This window comes from Lutjanus erythropterus, chromosome 11 (assembly GCF_056507025.1).
Source record: "Lutjanus erythropterus isolate fLutEry1 chromosome 11, fLutEry1.hap2, whole genome shotgun sequence".
Taxonomy (NCBI): Eukaryota; Metazoa; Chordata; class Actinopteri; order Lutjaniformes; family Lutjanidae; genus Lutjanus; species Lutjanus erythropterus.
In genome coordinates, this window is record NC_139327.1 from 38,029,711 (window position 1) to 38,055,730 (window position 26,020).

The 26,020-nt window shown below is 39.8% G+C and overlaps 1 protein-coding gene across 1 annotated transcript in view; it reads left to right on the forward strand.

The window, feature by feature from the left end:
- LOC146319455 (rho GTPase-activating protein 7) overlaps positions 1–26,020 on the forward strand; it is a 157,057-nt gene that overhangs the window by 101,871 nt on the left and 29,166 nt on the right. The window contains exons 2-5 of the mRNA XM_084730051.1: positions 20,964–21,035; positions 21,158–21,239; positions 22,230–22,293; positions 24,181–24,806. Coding sequence (XP_084586177.1) covers positions 20,964–21,035; positions 21,158–21,239; positions 22,230–22,293; positions 24,181–24,806 — 844 coding nt within the window. The remainder of the gene's footprint in view (positions 1–20,963; positions 21,036–21,157; positions 21,240–22,229; positions 22,294–24,180; positions 24,807–26,020) is intronic.

Consider the following 26,020-nt stretch of genomic DNA (forward strand, 5'->3'; position numbering starts at 1 on the left):
GTTAAGACAAAATTGCAAGGTGGTGCAGAATTCACAGGCATTGGCTGAATTTGGGTTAACAATGCAACTAAGTTCAATGCTGACCCTGTTCCCAGCAGTTCATTGCTTATCTCCAGTGTTTGTGCTCCTGCTGCCTCACTTCAAATAATCTGTACAATCCCTTTAAATTATGATTTTTAAAGAAGAAAATGTAAAAAATAAAAAATGCCAGCCTCAAAGCCAGCTCCTGCCCTACGGAAATCTGCAGTCACTCCTGCACCAAGTGGCAAACCGGCTCACTCTGGAATCCGTCATTTCCTCCCAGAGAGATTCAACAACGTTCCACTTTTTACAGATTTTATCTCCCAAATTTGCCTGTCCTGTCCATGACTTCTCCCACGTCTCATCCAGACTCAAAGTCACTCCTCAGGCAGGCGCTCATGTGTCTCAAGTGGGTTATTTTTAGGATGCCCCCCCCCCCCCCCCCTCCCTGTGGCGTTCAGATGGTCCGGTCCGGGCCAGAGGAAGGGGAGTGGTAGGGGAAAGGGGAAATCTTCAACAATGACTTCATTAACATGATGCCCAACATGACCAGTACAACTGGACTTTACTCCTCCATTTCAACACTGGATATATGACTTTTCCCATTTGGATTTAATTCTTTAAATCTCTGTCTTTGTGTCTGATTCTGCATCCGTTAACATGGAAGTTTGTTAAAGTTTCCTTCATCCAAGACTTCAGAGCTCAGCAGCATGTTGATCACAAGTGAGTATCACGGCTCATATGTTGTGTTATATGACAGACGGGGAGATAATGAGAATCTTAGCCTGTTTTCTTTCTGATGACAATTGACAATTGGTGCTTGATGACATTCATTAAGGAGATGATTGGTTAATTAGCTTAACGAGTGGTATTTAATTAAGACCTGATTGAGCCTTGATTAGATGGAATATGGCTCCTGGGCTGCTTTATAAAAGTCTCTTCTGGTAGTTGCTGAATTAACTGCACAAAGACTTCACATTATAAGGTGCATAAGATGCCACAGTGATGCTAGTTTTCAACAGATTTTGGTGTAAATATGTAGCAGCGGTTTTAATCAAAGCGTAAAAGGCAGAAAAGGAATCTGAAGCACTCGTGTATCCGCTGAGAGGGTCCTTTGTTGCTTGAAGGCCGTGGGCCTGAAAACATCACGAGCACAGTTTTTGAACCCTGGTGGAATAAAAGCTTTTTTCTCAGGCAGGATGAGCGTAGGAATCACTCTGAATGTGTGTGGGTTACTTTTAAAATGTTATCTGTTGGAGGGAACAGATCACCTGCTGAAGAAACTTTAGTAAATATTAACTTTGCAGTGTGAGTTTGGGTCCGAAAACTTTAAAATGTGTACCTGTCTGAGCGGTAATGCACTCCTGTATGAAAATCATATGTAAATTATTCAAAAATGGATGCCTTTATTCTGAAATCTGTGCCCTGATAGCTGTGTTTTATTTTTGTCATTTTGCTTTCAGCATTAACATCTGTGGACCTCACATTTGCTCTCCTGTTATATAACATGTATAGAAGTCATTTATAACCTCCTCACCATGTTGTGTTTTTGTCAGTCAGTGAATGTGCGAAGGCGGTCATGACGAGCAAGGCTGTCATCATGGTTTAATTGCGCTGCAATAAGAATGTTTTGGCTTCATTTTTCATATTTATTATCAACTGACTGAACAGCTCATAATGAGCTGAGTGAACTATGGAGTTCAACTCATCAATGTTTGTCTATTCTGAGGGATACATGCCGTCCAAATCACATTTTTTTCAACAGGTTTCAGTAAAATATATTTAGGTTAAGGTAAAAATTTTAAGTTTTATTTTAGCAATTAAACAATTAGTTGATTCAGTGATCTGTCATTGTCATGTCAACACTTTTTTTTTGCTTGTTTGTTTTGTTTTTATCGTCAATATCCTTGAGTTTTTGGACGGTCCTCGTACCTAAATGGCGGAACAGATCGATTGCCAATGATGGCAAAAACTACATATATGACTGGTGGAGAGTACCCCAAACAGGCCACATAACAGACCTTAAGTATGTTACGTAAGTCACATGGAATCACTTGATGTTATTGTTGTGAAATGGCAGCGGTTTGGTTGGAGCTTGGCGAGCTAAACTTACTTGGTCAGGTTCAGGAAAAGTTTGTGGTTTGTGCTGTAAGAATGTTATGTTATGTCACATGTCAGGAGTGATGTAACTCACGTGCCGTAACTGGAACTGTTGCTCCTGTAATGATTACTATGGCCATTAGAGGTCGCTGCCTAATAAACAGGTTGTTATAAGCTGCGTGTACAGACCAGGACTTGACATTAACGGTTCTCCAGGTCACATAAACTCTGGAACTTTGGCTTCATGCAGTCGTCCAGTTGAGCTAGTGGAAAATGAATTACATGTCTTTATCTATTTTCCTGTGTTTCTGACTCTGTGGCAGCTCTGATCCCAAAAAAAACTGCATTTACAATGTTCCTCCAGCCACCTAAAAGTAACCAGCGTTTCAGTTTTATAACGTCACATTTATTGCTGTAGTTGAGGCATTCACTTGACTGAACTCAAGCTTGTTAGCAGCAACAAGTCCTTGTGATTTTTTTTCACTGTGGCAGAAAAAAATCTCAAGAGAAAACGCAACCGATTATCTGATCAAATTTGTTTTGTCTTCCAGCTCTGCAGCTCTGAAACACAACACAACTTTTTTAGCCAGACTTGTAGCAGTGAGCTAGCCGACACTAGCTGTTCACAGTCTGGACCAACTCTGCTGAAGATGCTGCAGTAAAGTTACATAAACAGGGACGTTTTTAATATGAAAGATTAAAATCATAACAATAACGAGTAGTATTGATAGTTCACTACATTTTACACATCATGCTGCTTTCTGCACTGACACAAACCCAGTTTCTGCCTCTCGTGTATGAACACAGAGGTGAGTAGCTGTTTCTTTGACCTGGAGAAAAAGCCACAAGGTCATTTAACAACACTTCCAAAACCCTCAAAGACTTTTCTAAGAAAAATATTTCACATTTCCAAATCCATGTAGCAGAAATTAAACATCCTTGATCTTTTTGTGCAACACAATACCAATATTATTTTGTATGTTAGATGTTGTTAAATGACATCCTGGGTTTCCTGGTTGAGTTCTTTTGGGATGCTGTGTTATAGCTCGCCTTGCAATCTGCATTTTGTGATTTCCTTCACTTCCCAGAAGGCCTTTCAAATTCCTCCACAGAACTGGCACTTGACCTTGTTGCATTGCACAGCAAGAACAAGAGACTGGAAGTTTCCCCAGTCAAGACAAAGAGTTTGTCTCTGTTCTTAACTGCAGTGAATTCTCGTCCATTTCCTGCTCCTGTTGTTTTATAGAAAGAAACCTTTGCTCCTTGATTCTGACCAAGACTTCTTGTGTTTAGCTACTGTACCTTATGTTTGCTAACAAAACTTTAGTTCTGCAAGGTAGTCAGAAGAAAATAAAACTCTTGCCTATTTGATAGGAATGTACTGCTCAATGTGTGCAATTAGCCACGAGAAAGGTGTAAAACATTCAGGCAGCAGGCTTCTTGAGTTTAGCTAATGTAGCTAAAGTTAGTCAACATAACTTTATTTCCATAAGTTGGTCAAAAGACAATTAAACTCTTGGTTATTTAGTAAATTTCCTGACCTGTGTTTCCAATTAACCAAGAGAAAAGTACAAAACATTCAGGTAGCAGGCTACACATGTTTAGCTAATGTTAGCTAACACAACTTAAGTTCTGTATGATGGCCAGAAGAAAATTAAGTTGTTGCCTATGTGGTAAATTTATTCTCCATTGTCTGCAATTAACCAAAAGAAATGTGCAAACATTCTGGTAGCAGGCTTATGTTTAGCTAAGGTAACTTTAGTCCCATTAAGATGGTCAAAGGAAAATTAATCTGATTATACTAAATCACTGAAACAAACAGCAGAGACCAGCCTGGGAATGATGCTGGTTTTTCCAGCAGGGTTGTAACAGACTAAATCCGTAAATTGTAGCAGTGGAGCACCTTTTTTTTTTTTTTTTTTTTTTTTTTTTTTTAACAATAGTTAGGTAACCTTCGTGGTCATGGTGACTTTTCGCGGAGTTAACGTTGTTCAATGGTTGCAGTTTGGTTCGGCATTAAAACTACTGTTAACTACAATACTATAATTTGTTTGATAGATAGGAACAAAACAATTCAGATAATGTTAACTCCTAATGGAAGGACGTTATGTAGAGAGGAACCTGATTCTGCACGGCCTTTTTTATTGCTCGCATGAATTCGGAAGTCAGTTTAGTTGGATAAGCTACTGGAAACTTGACATTCTCAGATTTCTTCCACCATAGCTGCCATAGCTGGATGTAATACACCACTGAGAGTCAAACAAATTGACCACCCCAGATTAGGAACGTTTTGATGTCACGGCAATTATATAACTTTTCAGTCATCTGCTTTACTGAATAAACGCCTGAATAAAATGATGGTGAAAGGCCAGTGGAATTGCCAGCAGAGCAGTTTTGGTCATTTCGTACTGACAACACCTAAATTCAAACAAAATGACTCATTGAGCCTGCAGCCCACACTATGTAATCCTCTCCTGAGGAGTTCAGATATTTCTCTCACTTCCTCACTACAGGACACATACTGTATTTGCTTTGTAAGACATCTTGTTTCACAGAACTGTGGGTGGCCAGAATGATTCAGCGCACAAAGCAGAACTGATTACAGGGAGAGAAACTCGATATCATTTAATATGGCAACTTTCTGGCAGGTTAAATTCGTAGTAGCCACTGGCAGGTGAACTGAGAAGTAAATTTTGGATGGAGAACACGACAGGTGAAGTGCTCCAAGATTAAAGGAAATAAAGAAATAAAAGTTGGGAAAAAAAAGACTCCTCTCCATGTGGTTTAGTTTGGCTCGGTGACAGCTGGTTTTCTGCCCGGCGGCACGCTGCTGGGCTGTGTTGTCATATCTGGTTCTACGAAATACCCCTGTAGTTCCTCCAGTTTGCTTCACGGTAACCCGAGAGTGTTTATCCGACCTTAGTAAAGCCATCTTTCCGCTGGCACGAGGGCTCAGGACAGACAGTGTTGTTAGCAACGGAGGGCAACAGCATGCAGGAATGATTATACTGTACCTACGTATGAGCTAATGCAGCTATACCTGCCAGCTGAAGATGAGCCAAGTCATACTCAGCGCGCTTGTGTGTGTGTGTGTGTGTGTGTGTGTGTGTGTGTGTGTGTGTGTGTGTGTGTGTGTGTGTGTGCAGCCTGGTCTCATGAAATTTCATAAGGAGACTGAAATCATATTACAGCATATTAGACAACCAATAACAAAATAATTCTGAAAAGTAATATTGCAAAGATGCAGCCCAAAGGGTTTCATTTGAATAAAAGGACCAAAGTAGAACATGAATAAAGACAAAAACAATTAATAACCACAAAAGTCAGAAACCAGCCTTTTCAAGAGGGGAATAAAGATTAAAAGTGGTTTCATGTTTAATACCCTAAACTGGCTGAACCTAACCCCAAATTTTATAAACATAACCACAGACTGATTACCACACATGCAAAGTGAGCATGTACCCCATATGTGTAAAAGGAACCAGTTTATATTTGGGAAACCTATTTGTAAGGATAAAAATGTTATATAATTTTTTTGATGTATGGCTGATTTCAAAGCAGACCATTAATATGTTATTATATGTAACTGGCTAGCATCAGTTGGCTCAATGGGGATTTTTTTTTTCTTTATTCTTTCATCCAAACTTTATTTTTACTCAGACGTATGTTGAGGCAGAGACCTCATTTACGATGTAGTGCTGTAAAAATTAAAATAAAAGCTCCTAGACACAAAGAAAAAAAACGTACATACAAGGGGCAATAAAAATCAAAAGCCACGATAAAACCATGAGAAAAAATAAAAACCTTAATAATAAATAAAAACTGTTTAAAACTTAAAGCAAATGAATCAACTAAAACAAAAATGTCCAGATGAAAAATGTGACACAGCTAAAGATAAAAGGGTAAAGTTTTAAATTGTTCTGCACGTTGTTTAGTGTTGCAGGTGCAGGTAAAGCTATTGATCGATTCTGATTGGTCAGTTACAGCATTCTAAGGTTATTTCTGTATAGCAGACCGTTGTTATGTAGAACAGACTGTTGCTATGGATACAGTTCTGATAATAGACTCATGTCGGGGTCCTGCATCATCCTCTCTGGGTTTATTTCACAATAATGACCTGCTGACTGTACATTATCCCTTATAAGTTGTGAAATGTGATACATAAATAAAATAAAACTGTCTTGCCTTGCTAGAGATGCAAGCGAGATCCAGAATCAGACTGTTGTAAATAAAAAAAGACAGTCTTACAGCAGTTTGTGAAATGTTTAAGAAGTTTAACAGATAGACAAATTGAGATTTGGGTGATATAAATAAAACTTGACTTGAGATTTGTTTAGATGGATGTGAATTTTTAATTTTTTTCCAGTTGTTCTCATGCATAGCAATGATAACTATGCAACATCCAGTTATGCTTTCAAAATAAAGCTTCTGGGAAACATCTCAGGTGACGGTTGCAGTTTGGTTGGGTTTAGGCACCAAAACTGCTTGGATAAGTTTAGGAAAAGGTTGTGATTTGGCTTAAAACAATCAATATTATTATTATTATTATACCTCAGCCTCCTTCCTTGTGAATTTCTCTCTCCTTATTTGTTTGAAGATTATGCTGATTTTCATGAGAAAATGGGTAATTTGTGTCCATTTCACAAATCTACAGATTCAACTCCACGACTATCTCACAAACTGCTGTGATACTGGGTTGAAAACACACTCAGCATCCCTCTGATTTGGTCGAGCTTCTGATTAAGTGATACACTTCAGATCTGTCATCAGACCTGACTGAGCCTCTGAAAGCACACTAACACTATTTGACACCGTCTGTCAGCAGTCGTGAGGGAGAATGTTCTCAAATGTCAAGAATGACGAGCATAAGGATGACAGAGAGACCTATGAGCAGGTCATGGACACTGAAGAAGAACTTGTCTGAACTTATAACACCTCCTCACAAAAGGCCAGGAGGAACTTAATACAGTTTCATCACTGACCGAATATGTCGACCGCTTATTTATGACCAGTTCAACCAAACTTTGATTTTTCTGACTTGTTTTATTAGAATTTGATCATGACAGTCTTTCCACAAAGTTAAAGTTTGCGACTGACATGGCAGTCAGGTGAAAGCGGTGCCTCCAGTCCGTTCTGTTATCACTTCATCTCTCAGCGTCGGATGAGGAATGTAATCTGACGCGGACGCTGACGTTTCACAGCAGCTGTGGCTCTCTGAGGTCATCGCCTGTGTTAAGTGACTTATTTCGTTCCCCTTTCACTTCACGGTGACAATAGGCAGACATCGGGATCACCGTCATACTCTTTCCATTTTAACTGTGGAGTGGCCGCTCCTGGTTCGTCCTGGTCTGTCGGGGTCAGTTCAGGTCACCTGCTTCTTCGCAGCCGCATTCTGGCCTGAAGCTAAACTCTGAAGGACTTTTTTTTTTTTTTTGTTATTGTTGTTGTGTCATTAATTGTATTTCTGTTTGCATGGCTTTTCCCCGGGTGACTGCAGGCTTTAAACAGAGTCCTGCTCACTTCTGTTTGTATTTAAAGATGAAATGGCAGCATTAGCTGCTGGCATTTTATTGTTTACAGAGAGAACGCGGCCCAAAAGTCTTCAGATCTTCAGAAAACAGAACTTCAATGCCGCCGGTTCAAAATGTGCCCCCGAAAAGGTCTTTAAATCCCAACTGGGTTTAAGTCAAAACATACATGTACGTTCAGTCAGCTCTCCCTTCAACACACAACAGTAGATACCTTTTTTTTTTTTTTTTACACATTTTGAGGAAAAATAACTGAAAATGATGGAAAAGTTCCAATTGGTTACAGCTGAAGTGCTTTATTATGTTAAGAAAAATAAAGAGAGAAGTTGTTGCTTTTCCTGAGATTTGTTCCCCTAAACAGGTATAAGTCACGACAATGTGTGGGAGTAAATTACCTCTAATAGTGCAGTAATTGCCAATCAGCATCAAGGACTTTAACCTCTTCAACCCCACTGCTCATCGTTTGGTCCATCATCACAAATCTCTCATGTGGACAGGAATCACATCTACAACCTGCTTTATTATTTGTTCAACTTCTTACAAGATGTATAAACTTAATTCTACAAAAGTTGGGATATTGTGTTTAAGCATTATTTATCTTGTCTATGCACTGTGTTCAGTGGAGGACAGTAATGAAGTACATTTACTTGAGTACTATACTTTACTTTAGTATTTGTTTTTTGGAAACTTTCACTCAACTTTCAGAAATATTGTACTTCTGACACTTCTAGGAAGGTTGTTGTTACTTTTAGGTGAAGCACAGCTTTGAAATCAGCTGTTGCTCTTTTTTCTTTTCTAAAATGCAATTGGCCACACGCCGTGTTCCTCTCAGAAGGAAACCAGTCACAGCACCCGCTCTCAACTGGGATTGATGTAAAAGCAGAAATACATCATCCAGGTGCGTTCTGTAACAAGAACAAGCGAGTTCTCCCTCTCTTCTCCTCTCTCCTTCTCTTTCATTCAAACAAAACTCAGTAACTCAATAATCAGGAGAAAGACTAAATTAAATCTCAAGATGTTACCATAATTAGAAAAGGAGAAATAATTCCAGGTAGGCTTTTAATGTTGGATTGCTTTTATCAGGGTGAAAATACCATATAATTAATGTATATACTGTCCCTGAAGACAGAAAGAAATCTCAGTTATTTAACAGACTTGGAGAACTCCTTACAGTCGACTTCAGTCTAATTTTATGTGGTGATTTTAGTACATTTACATCAGAAAATGACATGATTTTTATCTACAAGCAAAATGTACTTTGTCATTTGTACTTTTGGATAAGTATTTTTAAAAGCAAATACTCAAGTACTTTAACTGAAGTAAAATTTTGACTTAGCAACTTTCACTTGTACTTGAGTAATATTTGACCAGGAGTATCTGTACTTCATCTATAATGAGAACCTTGTCCACTGCTGACTGTATTTGATTGAATATAGGTCGAAAAGTTTTTGCAAATCATTGCATCCTGTTTTAATTTACCTTTTATACGATGAGGAATTGAGGTTGTATTTAAAAATCTACCTGCCTGTAAAAAGATCAGTTCAAACCTTTATAAATTATTTATAATAATGGCTTTGTTTTTCCTGCTTCCACTGCTCGTCTGTACAGTTTTTCACTTTATAAATTTAATCTATATGCTGCTGCTGTAATCACTGCAGGTTGCCGTGGATTGGATGGGTCAGCTAAATGCCTGAAATTAATGCAGCCTATTATAATGGTTGAGAAACATGCAGCCAGGAGGTTAATAAGTTTTTGTTCCCTTTTGACAAGTGTGAGACGTTTTATCTTTGCTTCTTTACACTTGTTGTAATTCATAATGTGATTACTTTTCCTCTTGGATAATTAATCAGGGGTTGTGGTCCTCGATGTGCGCGCTGACTGAGTTCAATAATAGGTCACATCTGAATTTGTCCAACAGATTCTCCGGGCTTGTCCCGTATCCACTTCTCATCAAATATTCATGCCTCGGAAGAACTTGACTCAAAGGTCAAATTCATTCCAGTGAAAGTTGCTCATCCTGCAAGTTTTACAAATTAAATAATATTTATAAATTAATAATACAGATGGTAATAATTGACCTTATTTGCAGTCGGAGGTGTCTTGTCAAAAGTTTCACAGATGATGCTTTTATATTGAAAATGCTTTCTGAGCCGGAGGGGATTCTTTTAGCTACAGCGCTGCGACAGGCCACAAGGGTGAAGCAGAGCTGAGTGTCAGTCGTGGTTAACATTGTGCAACGGGCGCGGTTTGGTGAGGTTTACGAAAAGATGATGTGATGTAAGTTAATTAAATTATGTAAGTTAACTTGTATAACATACATGAGTTGAAGGACCAGTGTGTAAGATAAAATATACGATATGATACGATACGATACAATGCAATACGATAATAAGCTAGTAGTAGAAACATAAATGAGAGGAAATATAAAAAAATATTAACAACACAAAGAAGAGGAAATAAAAAAATAGCAATATATAAAATATAAACAAGAAACAATCAATGGTTGACATAAAAGGTTTTAGGCTCTATTGTCAGAATGTGGAAAAATGTCATATAATATTAATGTGTGCAAAATAACGATCTGACATTAAAATAATTTACTACTATAGCTTTAGATGATAGAGATCTAATGAAGTGTTGATTTTTATTAGCTCCTCATGTGTAACTCCTCTTTTCTTTGCTTTTGATTTAATTATTTAAAGTGGTCGTGGGGGCAGACGCAGTCTCTGTGGGCTCTGTCGGGTTGGGAACTGCTCTGATGGAAGTGCAGAGGAGCATGCAGGACTGCAACTCTGCCTCCTGGTCTCAGCTCCGGGCTGTCAGGGTTGTGGTTCACTAATAAACTCCATAAGTTGGCCAATTATCAACAATTTGTAACTTGCTACTAAATCCTACACACTGGTCCTTTAAAATTACGTCAGCACTGACTGTTGGTCTCCTGGGTTAAAGTCCTGTGTTTGCTTTTGATTCATCCATCCACCCACACTCTTCTACATGTGGACTTTCTTGCTCTTTAAATGACATCACCTGTCTCTGCATCAGTCAGTACGGAATAAATGTTGTTGAATGACACACAAAAAGAAAAAAAAGCTTTGAGAGAACACATGAAATGCCTGAAGACACTGATGAGTTGCACCACTTGGTGAGACCAAGCTGGTGTCTGCAGTCTCCAGCTCACCGTTTCCTTCATCAATTATTTAAACCTTCCTACACAACAGTAATTGACTGCCTGTACTTTAGTTTGAGCTGGTTATACTGTGAGATCATTTACATAAAGGCTGATTTTTTTTTTTTTTATTTACTTTAACCAAAACTCCAAACTACATTTCCTCTGTATAATCAAAATAAATTCTGTCATTCCAGCAGGATTATTACAGGATATCGCTCATGGATCCATCATCAAGATTGATCTTTGTCTTTTTATGAGCTCATAACACATCTGCAGGACACAGACAGCAGCATTTTTATTAACTTATTTCTAAAAGTTTGTGTGCAGCTTTTTTTTATGTTGGAGGCTTAAGCCCTGGTTCCTCAGAACAGTGTGTGTCCTGGAACAACATATTGACGTGTTGTGAACAAACACACACACACACACACACACACACACACACACACACACACACACAGTGAGTCACAGAATAGAGTTTTAAGTATTTGCCCCTCCGGCCCTCTGTGACCGCAGACATCTTAAACTTCTCTTCTCTGAGCCGACTGGACTGACAGGGGAATACCATCAGAGAAGCGGCGAATAGAAAGAGTAGAAACATCGTTCGCCCGTTTTGACAGCTAACATACTTCTGATCTTCAACCACGCTGCTGAAGTCCTGAGAGACGCTCTGAAGCGTCTCCCCGAACTGCAAGCAGAGCAACGACTTGAACTTTATCCCCCCACCAGCTACGCAGGTGTTTACTGAGGCGTAAAAGTGGTGTCAGAGTCCTCAAACATCAGTTAAATGTTGGACTTTGAAGGAAAAGAGCTGCTCCGAAATATGTGAGCGTGTTACATGAGAGGAGAACTAAGCTTGTTTGGCTTTGGTCTTTTGCAGATCTGATGCGATGCAGATGGTCAGACTGCAGACAGACCTTTTATTGATATTTAAAACCATACAAAATGCAATAAATCACAGACATAGTGAGACAGACACAATATACTCCCCCATGTTTCTCCTCCAACAGAGCCCCATCCCTGTAAAAGTATTAGTGTGCCATTTAATAATCATACATACATGTGTTCAATGTGACAGAAATCATAGATGAGACACAAACAAAAACAAGAAGAGAAAGGGGGGTAAACTGCAAAAAACAATAGATTCCAATGCCAAATGATGCATAAGAGCTTTAATCCACATCTTAAAGTTTAGAGGGAATTTCTCCTTCCATTAAAGGAGTAAAAGTCATCCAGCTATCCACGGGGACCTCCAAGACAACTCTGATTGCAGGCACGTTATGTAATGCAGGATTAGACTGCATCATATAGCGTGCAACAAGTTGACTTGCCTCTCGTTCACTTCCACTTGAAGGAATAGTTACATTTTTTGGGAAATACGCTCATTCCGCTTCTTACAAAGACTCAGATGAGAGAATCGATACCACTCTCTTGTCTGCATGTCAAGCATTAGCGTGTGAAGGTGAGAGGCGGTAAAGGGATCAGCTGAAACCATCTGAGAAATAGTCCTGCACATAACCCCTGTAAAATGGAAAATTGGTGTTTTTACACTTTGATTTATCATGGCAGTTTGTGAAGTAGTCATGAGATGTAACCGACAGATTTGTGTACAACCCCAATTCAATATAAGTTGGGATGCTCATGCAGAGTTTGCAACATCGTCAGCATCACCTGTTCAGTTCAACAACACACAGTCAGTGTTTGGAAACTGAGGACACCGGTTGTTGAAGTTTTGAGTGTCTTGTCGTATTTTGTGCTTCATAGTGCATCACATATTTTCAGTGGGAGACAGGTCTGGACTGCAGGCAGGTCAGTCTTTCACTACAACGTCATGCTGTTGTGACATGTGCAGAATGTGAAAGTAAGCAGTGACGTCTCTGAAAAAGACATCTAGATGGCAGCATATGTTGCCCCAAATCCTGTTTGTGCCTTTCAGCATTAATGTGGCTTTTACAGATGAGATAGTTGGCCATGCCATGGGCACTAACACACCTCTTAACATCTCAAATGCTGGCTTTTAAAGTTAGTGTTGGTAACAATCTGGATGGTCCTCTTTAGCCCAGAGCACACAACATCTACTATTGTGTCTCAGAGTTCCAGAGGAATCTGCAGCGTTTCTGTATGTTGTTGCATCTGTAGATGCAGCAACAACCTGTGTTGACAGACAAAAGTTTTCCAAAGTGATCTGGAGCCGATGTAGTAACATCTTTTATACAATCATGACGGTTTTTAATGCAGCTCTGCCTGAGGGGTGAAAGGTCGCAGGCCCCTCACATCCAGAGATTTCTCTGAATCTTTTTTTATTAAGAAATACAGCACATGAGAGAAAGCAATTTCAGTTGCACACTGAGAACCACAGTTAAAGCACAAACCACAATAGTATCATCAAAGCACATCAAAGAAAAACAAGCCACATTTCCCATTTTACTAAAGGGCCAAACGCACAAGAACAAAGCAAACAAACAAAATAATAGGAATAAAAATAAATAGGAAGAGAGAAAAAAAAAGAAATAAAAAGGAGACAAGAGACAGACTGAGAACTTGTAGAACTTTTCCGAATTGCCTCTCAGTGAATATTTAATCTTCTCTAGCTTTAGAAAGGACATGACATCTCTGAGCCACTGAGCGCTTGAAGGAGCTTTAGTGGACTACCAGTGGAGAAGAAGACAGTGTTTTGCCAGTAAGGAAGTTAAAGCTAGAATATCTAATTGCTTGGAGGTGTATTCTCTGAATGTTTTAATGATATTATGGACTGTGGATGGTGAAATCCCTGAATCCCCTTAACTTCTTAAACTGTTGGACTGGTGTTTTTTTTTAACAAAGTGGTGAACCTCACCTCATCCACCACTTTCACTGTCTTTTGTTACCCACAGATTGTAGTATTTTTGTGACAGTTGGCACGACATTGCAAGTGATAAGGATGAACATATAGGACGACTAATAGAATGTTAAGTTACGTTACTCCTGTATCAATCTTTTCATCTTTCTCTCAACATAAAGACGAATGTGTATTTCCCAGAATTATTGCTTTGTGAGTATTTTATTATGAAACTGACAGCTTTTGGTCTGTGAAGCTCATCGAGGTCATGAACACATGAAAAAATTATGGTGAAAAGGAGGCAGAAAAATCACAGTTGCTGTTAAAAATTTAGCTGTATATTTCTCCTGAGGTAATCTGCAGTGATTGCCCTGACAGCGAGATTTTAAACCCTTAATTACATTACTTCCCGGTGAGCAGAAGTTCTGTTACTTCAGGTCAAAGCTTTGTTGTCCAGACGAGCATAAACACTCGAACACAAACGGTCCGCCAAGCACGTAACCCCACCGTCCTCAGCATCCAGACACACGCTGCCCGGCTTCCTGGCGCGGAGCAGGGCGGAGCTGCTCTAATCACACATCTCAAATCTCTTATCAGAGCCCAGAGGGGCCAAATCACGACTTCCTCAGAGACAGAACCATGTGGAAAGGGAAGAAGCCATTGCCCGCTGTGGTCATGCTGGAACGGGAGCCTGGCAGATACAATCGCTTACGTAAACGCCCCTGAATGTGGCGGTCGACGCTGGTGACCAAACAGGGGCAAAGTATGAAGTTTATTGTTGTTTCTGACAGGTGTGGAGTGTTTTGTTTCTCACTGGACTCATAAGTCATGTGGTAATTAGGTCAAACATGTTAGGGTCATGTTACTTTCATCTTGTTTCTCTGAGAACAGTATAATTTGGTCATTGGAGCTTTGTTTGTCCACGTCTTACTGACATCATTTTTGGTGTGTATCAGCCTTTCTGTGTTGTTGGCTCATTTTCAGTGTTTTCTATCAATGCTCTGATGTCATTCATCAAAGTCGCTAATAGTCCTTTTTTAACTGACGTGGAACCAGTCCTGTTCCAGTTCTAATTTCAAGCCGTTTCAAACCTGAATAGTTGGTTCCCAGGAACCAAGAAATAACAGGTTCTCCTTTGGGAACCAGTGTAGGGGTGCCACATTCAGCATATTAAGTCCTTGTGCATTGTGTGAGGTCCTCTGATGACATCCTTGATAACAATGGTTCCACTCAAAATTGGAACACCGGCGGGTTTGTCAGATAGCACCAAAGTTACAAGAATCTTGAACAGAACCAGAGCTAATATGGTGGAAAAAGGGCCCTGAGGCTGCATTAACCAGCACACAGTTGAGCAAGAACTGTACACTAGAGCCCTGTGTGGATTTCTGACCATTCACCCCTGCGCAATAAAAAACTTCCAGTGATTCGGTGTCTTCTCCGGTCCTGCAGGAAAATCATGTTATTTTTCTGTGGTATTGATAAAGAAATGTGTATCTGTTGATGTGAGACAAATGACATTCTAGTGCATAATTACATTCATACTAATTACGTTTTTTCAATTAAAAACAATACAACAAAATAAACATGTTCACATCTCCTCACTACAGGGACTTTGTATATTTGAAGTTAACAACAAAGGAGAGGATCAAATAAACTATTTTACGAGCTAATCTATTGATTCAGAGACACGTCACACCGACTCCCAGCAAAAGTACACGTTCTTTTGGCAGAGGAGCTGACTAATTAGACTGATTATTCTGAAAAGGGTCTGAAAAGTTCCTAAATCTAGCAAGTAAGTCACCCTGTTAGCTAAAGGACCCATAGCATTTTTTTTTTTTTTGGCCGTCCGCTCCTGCCTGCAGCAAAATTAAAACCACCCGCTCCACGAGATTTGCGTTGGTTCCCGCAGGATCTCAATCCCAGTACGTCACTCTACTGTACTCCCCCCCCCCCCTTTGGATGGAAAAGTCAAGTTATGTTGTTCGTCCAATCAACCTTTTTAACATTAAATCCTTTTGAAAAAAATGCTGTTACCCTCTGTGCTAACCCTACCGTTCCTTGGTTCTGACATCAAGAACATTTGTTTGCTATGATTGGATGAACAATGTTTTGTGCTCATCAATTATTCATGATGTTGCCGCTATAAGAAAAAAAAAAAGTGCTCACTTAATCCAGTGTTGCCAGATGTATGCTAATTATTATATTTGTACCATAATTTTAACAGCTGTGCAGTAGTTCCAAAAAAGAACAAATGTACAATAATTTTGACATTTCTATAAACCTGCAAAAAAAAAAAAAAAACCTTGTTTGAGAGCAACCACTCGCATTAGCATTGCACGATCAAGTAGCTTATGGTGCAGTGACACAGTCTGGGGCTTTTATTTTGACAGGTAAGAACAGAAGGAGGGATGGTGTGATCAGCTGCGATTGATTTTGTGTTAAGTGATAAACGGCTGCTGTCTTGTTCAGATGTTGGAGGTGCACACATCAGAGTTTTTGTCGATGTAGTATCCCTGCCCCTTCCTGCGTTGTTTCTGTGTGTATATTTGTTAGAATACAATCTTAGTATGATATTGCTGTATTTTGCATTTTGCAACAGAGCATAGCACTTTTTCTGTGAAAATCCAAAGGATGTGATGTTTATGTGCACCCCAGAGTCCCTTGCCTCTCTTCAGCTCCCCCACAGTCCGCAAGACAAGCTAATGTTAGCTTAGAAAAGGAGTCTGCTAATGTCAATCAGCATTGAGCAAAACAATCAGCCTGACCTTACCTTAACTACCAACATGATGCTGGTCAATCATGTTCAGTCTTATATCACATTTCGTTTGTTCATACTAATGGGACTTTCCATGTGGTACCTTTAAGTTGGACATCCGAACGCTCTCCTGCCCAGAAGTGAATTAGCGCTCCATGTAGAAAAAAAAAAACTCAAGGCATCAGATCTTTTCCAACTCCTCTCACTTGTTTGATATATGACGTTGTGAGCAGTTTACCTGTCTTGGCTTCCAGGATTTCTGCATTTTTATGTTTGAACTTTTCATTTACGTCTCGCTGCCTTTTGAAGATTTGTTGTTGCAAAGAGGTCTAGTGCAACTTTGGCATCCAAACACCTTGTAGCATGTAAGAAATCAAAGAAAACAACCTTTTGTGTCGGAGTATTCTCCTCTGATCCAGGTTCGGCTGACTGTTCTTTGATTTCCGCACACTCATATCACAGTTCTACCTAGAGTGCAGTTCCAATCCATTTCTATCCACAACCGCCTCAGAGTGATTTAGGTTTAAATGCTGTACTCAAGGACTCCAAGATAATTCAAATAATAATAATCATTCACTTTCCACGCTGAGATTTTGCCTGCAGCCTTGACGAGTGTAACCTCAAACATTTTCAACAGAAGCTCCCTCTCTAAGCTCTGAGCCACACGGTTGCCTTAAAGCAGAATATTAGACCTATTTAAAGTGGTTTAAAAGAGCTTTTAACTTGTGACCCTCGAGGTTGCAAGATTCCAGGCTGTATTTTACAGTTTTAGTGAAGGATCGCAACCATGCTTAGAGTGATGTCAGCAGTGAAGAAGTGGCGTGGGTGCCTTGCTAAGTTCAGGGCTCTAACTCTGGTAGATCATATCCCTTGGATTTACAGATCCTCTTGCAGACGTGTGAGAGTGCCGCTTGGCAAGCACACTTGATCCCTAAATTCTATCTCAAATGTCACATCTCTGTTGTGACGACAGAAAATGGGCTTTGCACTGAGATGTTTAACCAGCGCGACATTTGAAATTTCTGTTTTACCATTCATGCAATTTCTTTGCATGTTTCTCACTTAAAGAGATAGTTCACCCAAAATCCAAAAGATGAATGCTTTTTCTCTTACATTGAGTGCTATTTATCCATCAAGGTTGTTTTGGAGTGAGTTGCTGAGTTTTGGAGTTATAAGCTGTAGAGATGTCTGCCTTCTCTTGACTATGATGGAACTAGATGTCATGCTTCTTGTTGTCCTCAAAGCGCAAATAAAAGTAAAATTGAAAAGTAATGTCTCTTTCTAAAATCATAACCTGGTCACTCAAGATAATCCACAGAGTAGGGCTGTCACAATTTGTAGGTTAAGCTGTAAAACTCAGTGTGTTACACAACTGGCTACTACAGCAGGCTGGGACAATGTTGGATTAATGTTGTAATATTGAGGAACAGTGAAGAGAAACTGAAAGTTAAGCAATATGAGGGTTAGTCTGTGACCCAACTGCACACTTGGAAGCTTGTGTTAGTGTTTATTTCATATGTTAACCAGTTAAACTTGCCATTTTGCTGCACTACTAATGTGGCACAAACCTTGTATCTCCAGGTTTTGTTTTGTTTTTTTTCATTTGGTCACCCTTTAAGTCTGACTGACTCCAACAAGGTTTATTCTAAGCCCGACAGTGACAATATCATGGTTATCATCAGTACTGCACCAACTTACCATTAATGAAGTAATTTTCAAAAAAACAAATATAATAATTGTGCTAATACCACATAGATAACTAGTGGAAATTCTGTCAAAGCAACAGACCTTATTGTGAACAGTTTCATATAAGAACCACGAGCTGAATCTGATCTAGTTGCATAATATTCCAGATATCTCAAAAACTCTGCAACTAACCATCTAGATGGATAAATAGCAGTACAGGTTAGAGGAAAAATATCTATTTTTGATTTGGGGGTGAACTGTCCCTTTACGTCATTTGTCATTTTAATCGTTGCCATATTCTATATTTCCCACTAGTGTTTACATACTGGGGCCATGTGCTTTGTGTCGTGCTGCTCTCCTGACCCCCGGGGGCGTCTGGGGAAGCAGCGAGACCACATCATAGGCCAAAGTTTCCATCCTGCTGTCAAGTGAATTTTAAGCAAAGTTTTGAAAAGTCACAAAAAATAAGATGTGAATGAGGTGCCTTTCCTTCATCTCAGGCAGTAAAAAAAACACCAGACAAGGAGTGTTTGAAGAACCGCTCAGTCATGGGCAAACTGCTGTTGTTGTTCTTTAGTGAAGACTAATGTCGGCCATATTTCATGCTGTCTGAATATGAAAACAAGAAATGCCCTTGGCAGTATTATAACCGCGACGGGCCTCTTATGCATGAAGAGGGAGCAGGTTTAACATTTCAGGGAGGGGTGTGTTGGACAAATATTTTGAGACCTCTCAGAAAAGCCAAATCCTCTTCTGAGCTGTGCAGCCCGACTGAGAAAATGATTTCTGTGCCTCGTCATTGTAAACATCCCGGATCAAGAAAACATTTTTATGCTTCAAGTGAGAATATTTCATTGAGTTTTTCTTTTTCTGCTCAGCCTTTTCTAATACTCTGAGTCCCCACAAAAATACCTGAGTGCAGTAGAGGTTTATTAGTTGTGTATATGCACCGGTATCTTTAATAACGATCTGAAGTGAGGAAGTGTTGATTCAAGCATGTGCCTCTTTCTATTTGTGTGTGTGCAGGAGCTTTATTATCCCAAGAATATGTTTGTGCTTTTTAATGAGTTTGATAAAACGGCTGCCACTTTAAATTAATGCTCCTCTACTCGTCTGTTAATCTTGCAATGTTTCCCTGACTCTGTACACCTGGAACAACTAGTAATGGGCCCGAGCAGGTATTACCAAAGGTCTTACAATTCTCAAAAATAAAGATTGTACTTTTATGGAGGAGATAAGATTTTATTTTAAAGTGAACACACTTATAATCACAGGTCAGTTCATGTATTTATGAGTTAGTTGAAAAATTAAAAAGGTATTTGTATGTTGTGCATAATATTTCAGGTGACAGCCAGAATCACAACAGTTGAAATAGTCTAGAAATTGTCCATTTTTTCTTGACTTTTTTTTCATGAAAGTTATCATGATAGACAGTTCGCAACAACTTTCAAAGTAATAAGGACGAACGTAGGCGACCTACGTAGCATGAAGTATAATACTCCATGATTCAAAAACTTTGAATCATGAAGCAGAGTAACTAACGTGCAGAGTCATGGACTGGACCAACAGTCCCCGCTCTAACGACTGCAGTACGGTGCTGTATTTTTTGGAACAATTTGGTCTTTGACTTTTGTATTGAGGATAACAGGCCAGTGGACAAATGGGCTTTCCATCCAGACCGGACCTGGGCAAAATGGTGCAGGGGGACCGGATGAGGCCCACTGAAAGGTTTCATGTGTTGTACATGGAAACAACAGAAATTAAAAAACTAGCAGAGACAGTTCATAGCATTTTGTTTACCATTAAACTGTTATCAGACCTTTATTTTGAAAGGTGTCAGTGCTGTGACTGTAACTTTGATATTAAACTGTAACTTTACTTAGTGCTGCACATCCATGTTGTTTTTGTTCTTCTTCTTTTACTTTTGCTGCTACTGTCATTGCAGCCTGTGTGTGTCATGCGTGGTACACTGTAAAACATCAGGTTTTGGACACAAAACAAAATATTAACTCACAATTTATCACATGGCAATTCAGAAAGGGTGACCAACAGCAGAAGAACTCTATATAGAACCCTTCTGACCACTCCATTAGTAGAGATTTGGCCATTATTAGGACTTTATATCATTTGTGTCTGACTGATCAATTTCTCATGATCTACTTTGAATAATAGTGATTCCTTTCTGAATAGCATCCATCAGTGAAATTTAGGCTTATGTCTTTCTTTTTTGTTGCATGTCTGTTTGTTCTTTCTGTCAGTCAGTACTGGTTTAAAGAAATGCCACTGTGGCAAAAAAGTCTTTCAAATATCACAGCCAGAGTGAGAAAAAGAGCCAAATTTAGCTCCGCTTTTGTTGAAATGGGTGACTGTGGCCACACTGGCATCTAGATTCCCAACCTTATGATGAAATCTCAATCAAAATTTTCCCCAAAGTTCGTAATGTTTATTTCGTGTTCATAAGAAGTGCGCGACCATTTTCAACACAACACGCACCTTTGAAATCAATCCTGTTTCATGGGTATCACCAGTTAAAGAGCCGCATGTGACAACAACCACCTCAGAGGGTGAAACAAGGCAGATGGATAGAAGAAGAGGAGGGAAACATGAAAAAAATCTCTTTTTCTTTTCTCTCAGAAGCTCCCATCCCCACACACTCAGCCAATTAGCAGTAATTAAAATGGCCTCTTCCAAGAGTCACAGATAATTAATAGCCTGTATGTGCTCCCAGTTTTTCTCCCTCCAATGTTTTTTTTCTCACCCAAATGCAAATGTAATTAAACTTCATAAACAGACGACTGATTAAGTGCAAATATTTGCCCTCTTAAAGCGGGCAGAGCATGAAATGATTATAATTGAATCAAATACTGTTTTCCTTCTCGCTGTTTGCAGAGATTGAAGCCAAGGAGGCCTGTGATTGGCTGCGAGCGGCTGGCTTCCCTCAGTATGTGCAATTTTTCAAAGGTAAATATGAGGTTGTCAGTTTAATCCTACGCCACACAAGCAACAGAGTCGACTCCAGGATGACACAAATGAGGATCTCGGGCAGCGTCTTTATTGTTTCATTTGTCTTGTTTGTGTGTCAGACTGCAGGTTCCCCGTCGACATCGAGCGGGCGAAGCGTGATCACCACTTCCTGGATAATGATGCCCTCGATTCACTGTGCAGGTAACACGATCATGCAGATAACTGCGTGTAGAGGTGCACCAACAGGAAGAGTGGACATAACATTGTTGGCAGTTTTTACAATTTAATGTTATCTAATACAAGTAAGTTATAGACTTGAACGAAAATGAAAAAACTCCCAACTACACTGAGAGATGAGGATAAATGCTGGAGTTCAGAAACGATCACTAACTCAGTAGTTTAATTTCAGGAACTAAAGAATAAAGAATGTTTTTAAGTTTCTGCATTTACAACAACAGAGTTTCAACTAAAATAGGCAAAAGAGTGCATTGCATTTCCTTTGATTACTTCAAATAAAATAATTTCACCAGCTAAATGCAGCAGTAGGAAGCATTTCGTTTGCATTAGCGGTACTTGAATACAATGTTTTTTCAGGGAATTTTGCCTGTTCATAGTACTGCAGATATATAAATATCGCTGTGCTTTCATCGGTAGCTTTAGGGGGGCCACATGTGGTCTGCGGGCCGCCAGTTCAATAGCTCTGACCTCAGGGAAGAACATAAGACATCACGAGTCAAAAGCATGTGCACATCATAACCAGCGAGGTGGTTGGGGGGCGTGTAACAGAGGCAGAGGTGTGTGTGGTTGCAACAGTGACACAATGCGTTTCTGCTGAGTGTCACTTTACCTGAACATGGCGGTTTCATCGGCTTGGGTCACTCTTTTGCTCCATGATCACTCATCCTGCTGGTCCAGGGATTGAACTGGCTGCCTGATGGTTACAAAAAGGCCTCTGGTGTTGCACATACAGTACCATCACATGCAACTTTTCCTTTTCATATTTCTTCGTGAAAATATAGTTTCTTTTTAGAACTTAACTCCTTGTTCACATGTTTGCCTCTATGTAATAAGTCTTGACAAAGCTGCGTTATGATGATAAATGATGAAAGTATGATGTATAGTGTGGCAGTGAGATTATTATTAAATGACACTTGAAGTCTAATCCACTTTCCTCTCTTCTTCTTCTTTCAGGAGATTAAGCACTTTAAACAAATGCGTGGAAATGAGGCTGGAGCCGCGGAGATCAAAACGGCGGGTGAGTGTCGAGAGCAAACACCGAGAAACTCAAACGCAGCAGGACTCTCATATGAAAGCAGCCGGAGCCGTGGGGGGCGTCGCACCGTGAAATCACCACATTAAGCATCACTCGATTATGACTCATATCAACTGATCATTTCTCCTCCTCAACAGTGTCCCTTTCTAGGAGAAACGGAAGGGAGGTTCAGAAAAAGAGACCGAAAAGTTATATAGAATGAATGCATTTTTTTTGTTTGAGACACCTGGATCTTCAGTACCCTCAGTTTTACACCTTTATTTTAATCACGTGAGCTGCATATTAATCTTTCAACTGTGAAGGTCCTGTTTTACAAAAGATTTCCCTCATGTGCACAATCTGCAAAACCACAGAAGAAGAGAGCGGCTGTTGCAATTATTATTTTTATGCCGTTATCTCAGGATCACAAGATAATTATTCATTATCTGGAGATAATAAAGCTTGTTTTGTTGTGATTAGAGAGTCATTTATCTAATTATCTTGATTATCTCAAAGGCCAATTTTTTTTACATAATTTACCATGAGAAAAAAACTTTCTGATGAACATTATAGGTAATAAAATGAAAAGACCTTTTGGGTTTTTTTTTTATTGATAAAAGGTTGATTATCTCGTTATTTCAAGACAACAAAATAATAAACTTGTAATCTCTCAAGATAAGGGCATTTCGTTAGCTTTGCCAACCAGGTAAGCAAAATAAGATTTCTTGAAAACAGGTGCAGCACATTTTCTGACTTAAATAGGAATTTAGGTATTAAATCTTCATAAGCAATGCAATTCTTCATTATTCTGTCTTGTTTTCCAAATCTCTTAAATCTAACTGACTTCTGGAAACATCTTTTATAAGTTTGTTTGTCTTAAAACATTTTTTTTCTTCTTCCTTTTGAAGATAAAATGATGTCTTAAGGTGAATGTTTTTTGTAGTCTACAGCCTAGAGTTGAAATGAATCCAATTTATAGTAACATAACGTCTAACTTCACTTAGTCTAAGTGATGAATGAGGACCGCTCCTTGGAACAGTGTAAAGAAGAACCAAAAATGGTTTGGGTGAATTTTATTTTCTTTCTTTTGAGTTTGAAATAAGCGCGTTTTATGTGAGATAGAATTACTGTTTTTGCCAATGGAGTTTGGTGGCTCTGAACAGTGACGTATCGGCTGCTTGTCGTTAAAAAATTATGAATGAGAAAGGTCTTTCCATGATGGTGTCAGACACAGAACAAGAATTTTGACTGTGACAGTTGCCCCCAAGAATTACACTGCAGCCCATTTCATGGCTCAAGACTAGATCAGTGTCAAAAAATGTTGTCCCCATTAGTCCCTTGGATGCAATAAATAGAGTCTAGGTTGAAAAATATCAAAAATTACCTTTAAATTTAAAGAATTCTCCAATTATTTAGTGTTGTACCTCTGTAAAGTTGGAGGATTCTCAGGAGATCAAACTGAAGCAGCAGAGGACAGAATATCTTACATTTCCCATACCTTCCCTACCTGGTAATCACATTTATAATAATACAGTTTTGCTCAATCCACAATAAATAATTATTTTATACCCAAAACAATCCAACCACATTAAAAATTCTAAATACAAAGACACCCACACAGTGAAGTTTTTGCAGTGTGTATGATTTTGTTTGTAGGAATGTATAATGATGTTCATGCATGTTTAAATTATTCACAGCATCTTTGTGTTTGTGTGCATTTCAGGTCTCTGTTTGTTTGAGTGCGTTTATTCTGTTTGCAGATTGTTATTCATGCCTACATGTCTCTCTTCTGCATACATTACTGTCAGTGTGTATTTTGTTGAAATGATTGTGCCATATTCAGATTTCTGTGAGCTCTTCTCTGTGTCTGAACCGTCTTTCGTCTTCCAGGGAGACGACTGTGACGAAGAAGACTTCTGTGCCATCAGCCCCAACTGGACCTATGACAGGCGGACACGAAGATGGCGACGCCTTGACTCCACAGCGGACTTCCTTCCCCTGTCTGAAAGCCCCACCGGACCCCAGGACGCGTCTTCGTGTGACGTCAGCGACCACCACGATATCTGCTCCATCCACAGCTCCAGCAGCACCGAGAGCGAAGGCCACGACGGACACCACAAGAGCCACAGAGACGCCGGCACTGGCGCGACCACCTCCACAACTGCTACCGCCTGCACAACAGACGACCAGGAGACCAGCAGGAGCTCCTCCCGCTGTTCCTCCACAAACAAGACCCCGTCCCTGGACACCTCGTTCAGTGGACCCCCCTCCCCTGGCGAAACCGGTGGAGGATCGTCCGCAGCGATCCTGGAGGCTGAAGGCTGTTTCCCAGACAAACCGCCCAGGAGGAAGTGCACCAGTTTGCTGAAAAAGATGGAGAAACTGAGGCTGAGGGGCACGACTGGCCTCCTCCCGTCTGCCCACAGTGTTGGCGATGAGAGCAGGAGTCGAGCCCGGCACGTTATCAGTGGGCCGGTTCTGGTCCAGGAGGAGGAGAGGCTGCACTGTCCCTCAAGGTTAGGATTGTGGATGGCCCTCCTCAAGTGGAGATTATGTTAAAAATGCTTTTTAACCATTTCAGATCACATCCCCTGTCACGTTGTGCACAAAATCCATTTCTTTGTATTTTTATATAACAATCCAATCAAGCTTTTCCCCTGTAAAACAAAATATGACTTCTTTATGTAAGCTTGAACTGACCATTTTCAACCAATACTGTCATGGCACCCACCCATCAATAAATCTTTAACTTTTAGCAGCACAGAGCTACGAAATATCCAAAAATCCCAAAATATCGTGGCTAGAATCCATTCATCCATCTGTGACTGCAGATTATGCACAAGGTATTTTACAGTGGACCACTTCAGCAGCTAGCTAACTTTAGCTATATGGGGCATACAATGGGCTGGTGACTGGGTCTCACCAATTAATGTTACTGTACAAATATTTTTATATTATGGAGAAAATGCTTTCTGGTTTACTCTATGATGTCCTCCAGCTGCTCAGCTTCAATTCTTGGTGAGTCTCTGCTAACTTGCATGTAGCTGCTGTTAGCAGGAAACTGAACTGGGCCCAGCAGCTTCCCAGTGAATACAGGTGGACTGGGACTGAACACAGCCTCTGAGATTAACAGGAAATACAGTGTGAAGGTGATTCACAGAGTTTCCTTATGGGAAGTTAGCTTCACTTGTTGCTAAAGTACTTAACCGCAAACTCTGGTGCCGTTAGCTACTTACTTTGGTTAGCCGTGCAGCTAAGTTAGCTGAGTCAGCCCCAGGGTGCCAGGCACCAAACCCTGGCAAAAAAAAAAACAACAAAAAACACCTGTGTATTGTATCCACGGTCTTTTATTGGCTGTGTTCACTGGGAGTTCCTGGTCCACGAAGAGTCAGCTAGGTTAGTGGACTTCTGTAGCTGCAAGTCTGGGGAAGGGCGTTGCTTTGATGCATATTTATAGCTACTGGCTACTGTAAACACTGACCAATATCCCTGAAAAGTCCCTCCCTAGTTGTCTCACAGGAAACCTGTGTTAATATGTGGAAGCAAATAGCACTCTGATTTTCATTTCCCAGACAACAACAACATTTACAACTATTTCCAGAAGGATCAAAGACTCTACTGTCCATCTGAGTTATAAAATATTCTCTCTGCTGCAACATAAAATAGATTTTCAACCACATCCCCAAGTTGCATCTTAATCCAAAAATGCTACATCCTTTATTTGATTTAA